Here is a 4,552-nt window from a genome sequence, read left to right as displayed (position 1 = left end):
CCGAGAGTTTCTCCTGGCGCTTGGCGCTCTTTAGGTGATGCATGTGAGATCCGCCCTCGACGACTTCAAATCGTTTGTGAGTGGAGCAGGCATCTTTGTGTTTCTTAGCATCCCCATCCACTTTTTTGTCCGATTGTTTCGACGAGGACTGGGTAATGGAGCCTGCAGTGGGATATTCACTTGGAACGGTGGCCACGGTAGTAGGAGACGGTGGGTGTCCTCCAGTATGATTAACGTTACTTGCGCGATTCGGAGCAACTCCATCTTTCCCGACATCGACGTCTTTGTGAGACACTTTGCCGGACTGGAACATGCGGGAGAAAGGGTTTGTCATTTTGGATTTGACTGGTTTAGCAGGATTAGGAGGAGACTCCCTCCCTCCCTGCTGAGCCTTTGGGTAAGCAGCAGGGAGGTGGGTATTCTCCTGGGCCTTTGTTATCTGGTCGCCATCCGGGCCATGTGAATTCTGCGATGCTGTGGAGGTTGTCGATGGTGTCGATAGTGGAACGGATGGATTCATGTGCATAGATTTTTAGAGGAAAAGCGGATGAAGGAGTCAGATGTGACTTGACTCCAGGGGATGGGGGGGGGAAAGCTGCAGGTGACAATACCAGCAGGATAGATTTATAGCAGTGGCACTTAGAGTGTGGTAGAAAAGAGGTGGTAAGTAATTCAGGAGAGGTGTTGCGGTTAAAAGTGGTCAACTAGACACGAGGGGATGACAAAGCGGTCAGGAGGGGAGGTAAAAAAAAAGGCGGGCTTTGCTCTGTTGGTCGAAAGCAGCAGCGCCACCCAAGGGTCAATTCACAACCGCAAGGACTAGACAAAGAGGATACGGCGAAGGATCTGAGTATAGTTGCAGAACGAGCAGCGGGGGATATGTATATATATATGTAGTGTGCGTATATTTCTACGAAGAGAAGAGTGGAAAAAAGAAGCGGGAGACGAGTGAGAGAAGCGGAAGAGAGGGAGAAGAGATGGGACGAAGCCCAGAAACGGGGAGTATTAAGGTCGGCGACGACAAAATAGAAAAGTTAGACTGGAGACTGATGAGAATCCGTCAAGACTCGTCAGAACTCTCCAGCTGGCAACGGAAGAAAAAAAAAAGGGAAGTCAAAAGAGAAGAGAAGAAAATAAAGATGGGGAAAGGAGAGGAGAGAAGAGAAGACAACAGGCAAAGTTTTCTGGGAGGCGAGGCTAGAAATAATATACGCTGTATGCGAACTAAGCAAAAACTATTTCCACTAATTAAATATCCAGAGTGTTGAGATTTAAACCTACTCCTCCTCCCTGATGTATTCCCACTGCTAAACCTTCTGCTACCTCCCAGATAAAATAATAATCTAATAATCATAATAATAATCAATAAATAATAAGCTCCGTAGCAATAATGCTGGCACTTTCCTGCACGGTCCAGGATGGGCATGGCCCTATTGGATGAAGCTTCTTGCACCAGTTCATTTTAACTAGTTAACTGGCAGTTTTGGCGGATTATTCATATGAAGATAACGTCCTTGGATAGATTCCGATACTTAAACACTGCGTAATATCTGCTCCCGTAGAACTAGTTGTGGCGCGGTGGGAATTTGGGAACCGTGAGCAGCCACTCAAAGTGGCTGTGGCTGGGAGCACGGTATTTCTTTCAAGGCCCTCATTGGGCAGGACATTCCGGTATGCGCCACGTATGGCAGTGTTATACAGTATGGTATGGTATGGTATCTTCATCTCCTCTGTATTAATCACTTGATTCCATCAAGTTTTGGCTTTGGTGGTTTAAAAATGCGCAGGGCTGAAGCTTGGTAAGTTTTAGCTAAGCCCATGCCGTCATCCCACACTAACTAATTAACGTATGAACAGTACAAACATACAGAGTTACTTACTTACCTCTGTATGTATGTAAGGTATTGATGAGATGAACTAGCTCGGATCATATTAAAAACTGTGCTGCATGCGAACCAAACAACCATCAACAAATCAAACAATCTCTTTTGAGTCCCCAACTCTCTCCAGACGTCTAGCTATCCGATGAGGGGTACCTATCATTCAGTTATCCTCGGGTACGGCCAAGTTTTTTCCCCAATTTATTTACGTTTCCTGCCCCTCCCCCCCCGCTTCAAAGCTTAGGCCACATAGCAGTCAACGCTTTCTTCCGAGAAAAGTAGAGAAAAGAAAAGAAAATAGAGCGTAGTTACTACTTCACCACGCATGTCAGTTAGGAACTAGAAATTAATTGTGCGTTCTTGAAGGCCCTGAAAAATACTCATTGAAATTGCCCAAAATTTGACATCTTTTGACACTGGGGGATTTCCTCCATAATCGTTAATGAATGGAAAATAAACGTCTACGTCTGTAACAGTCGTACCCGATTCGTGTTCAGCCCGCTTTCTGTCCTGCACCCACTAAAACATGGGGAGTTACAACGTTTCATCCATCTTCTTCTCACCGCTGTTCGATATGGGAAATAATCCTGTAACCACTCTCACATGCATGGCTTTCACCATTACTTTGGCTTTTTAACTTTAAACCTTCCGCGGCTTTTTATGCACCTCTTTTTGCGAAATTTGATTTCTCAACATCTGACTCTTTTATCGGCAAATTACTAAATAGTGAGACTCGATCCATGATTATTCACTTTCTCGACTCCTGGCTTTGAATTGGCCATGGCCCTTTTGCGGCTGTGGCTCATATAAGTGGAGGAAACATTCCTTCCAGGCCTAGTATCGTGGCATATGTGACAGAATGGCAAGCTTGATCGATTGCAAAGATTGCTAACTACTATATATGTTGGAAAATAGGTCATGTGACGGAAGGGTCGGACACCCCCACCCTAGTGCTCTCAATATTTATATACAACAATAGGCCTATTAAGTACAGAATCAACTGAGAAAAAGTGAAAAAACACCAGGTAAAAAGGGGAAGAGCATTAAAAGAAGCACTTCATTTTCTCAACTTTATGATCTTCTTTCAATGTGCAAACTTAGTGATCTTCTCAGTAACTTGATAAGATTATCTACCATATTATCTGCAAATGATATATAGTGCAAAACAATTTCAACTCTGTGAACAAGATCTGAAAGAAGAGTGAAAGTGAATCTTCACATGTCTGAAATGATGTCATACAGCTTCACTGAAGAAGAGCTTTATTGCAGACTTGTTATTAGTATTTAACTCCTCAAAATAAAATTACTTTATATATAGTCTTTAAAATAAAATATATTCAATTTTATAAAAAATTTCTAAATATTAATTTATTTATAACTTTATCAAATAATTAAATCAATAATTAAATGAACTGTATAGTTAATAATATAATACAAATATTAGAAGTATCAAATAAGATATATAACATATTTAAAAATTATTTAATTTTTTAAAATTAAGTAAAAGTTAAAATATTTAAAATATTTATTTAAAAAATCAAATATTAAAATATATACTAATAAGTAAATAATATAAAATTTTGATATATTTTAATAAATATAATAAAATAAATATTTATATTATTATTATTATTATTATTATTATATTTTTTTAAATAAAATTTATATTTATAAAAAATTTAAAAAATTGATAAATTAATAAAAATAAGTATTTTTTATTAAAAATAAATTTATAATAGTAATTTTATTTACTTTTATTAATAATAATAAAATTTTTATTAATAATTAAATTTTTATTAATTTTAAATATATTTTAATATATAAAAATTAAAATTAAATTAATTATTAATTATTAATTAATATTAAAAATAATTATGATTTAAATAGTAATAATATATAAAAATTTAATAAATTTATTTTAAGAAATAATATTTTTTAAAGATATATAATTAATTATTAAAAAATTAATTTTTAAAATTAATATATTATATTATTTATATATAAATATTATTTTTATAAATAAATTTAATAATTTTATTAATAAATATTATAAATTAAAAATAATTAATATTTTAAATTAAATTTTATATAAAGTAATTAATATAAAATTTAATAATTTTATAATTATAATAATAACTTTATTTTATATTTTATATTTTATTTAAAGTTAAAAAGTTTATTAATAAAATATTTTCTATATAAAATATATATTATAAAAAAAGAATTTTATTTTTTAATAAATTAATAAAGATAATTTTTATTAATAGTTTTATATAATAAATATAATTAAAATAATTAATTTATTCTCTATAAAAATAATAATAAAAATAATTTTATTAATTATATTTTAAGATAATATAATATTTAATTATATATATTTAAATTTAATAAAGTAAATTATAAAATAAAATTAAAAAAATAAAATTAATTAAAAAATATTAAAATAAAAAATAATGAAATAAAAAATTTATTTAAATTTAAAAATAGTTTTTAAATTTTTATATAATTAAATAAAAACTTTATTCTTAATTTAATTTTAAAAAAATATATTTAACTAATTAAAAAAAATTTAAATTTTATTATTATTATTTAATAAATAATTTAATAAATATAATTTAAGTTTTTAATTAAATTTATATAATTTTAATAATATATAATAAATATTAAGTATT

General features: G+C 31.8%; 1 protein-coding gene across 1 annotated transcript in view; it reads right to left on the bottom strand.

The window, feature by feature from the left end:
* The window catches only part of PADG_11474 (HAL protein kinase), a gene marked incomplete at both ends in the record, with an annotated part of 1,662 nt that extends 1,142 nt beyond the window's left edge, over positions 1-520 (bottom strand). The window contains one exon of the mRNA XM_010760640.1: positions 62-520. Within this exon, the coding sequence (XP_010758942.1) occupies positions 62-520 (459 nt within the window). The remainder of the gene's footprint in view (positions 1-61) is intronic.
* Positions 521-4,552: the final 4,032 nt, after the last annotated feature.

Source organism: Paracoccidioides brasiliensis (genome assembly GCF_000150735.1).
Source record: "Paracoccidioides brasiliensis Pb18 unplaced genomic scaffold supercont2.3, whole genome shotgun sequence".
Lineage (NCBI taxonomy): Eukaryota > Fungi > Ascomycota > Eurotiomycetes > Onygenales > Ajellomycetaceae > Paracoccidioides > Paracoccidioides brasiliensis.
The sequence above is the reverse complement of the archived record's forward strand: the minus strand, read 5'-3'. Positions and strand labels throughout refer to the sequence as shown.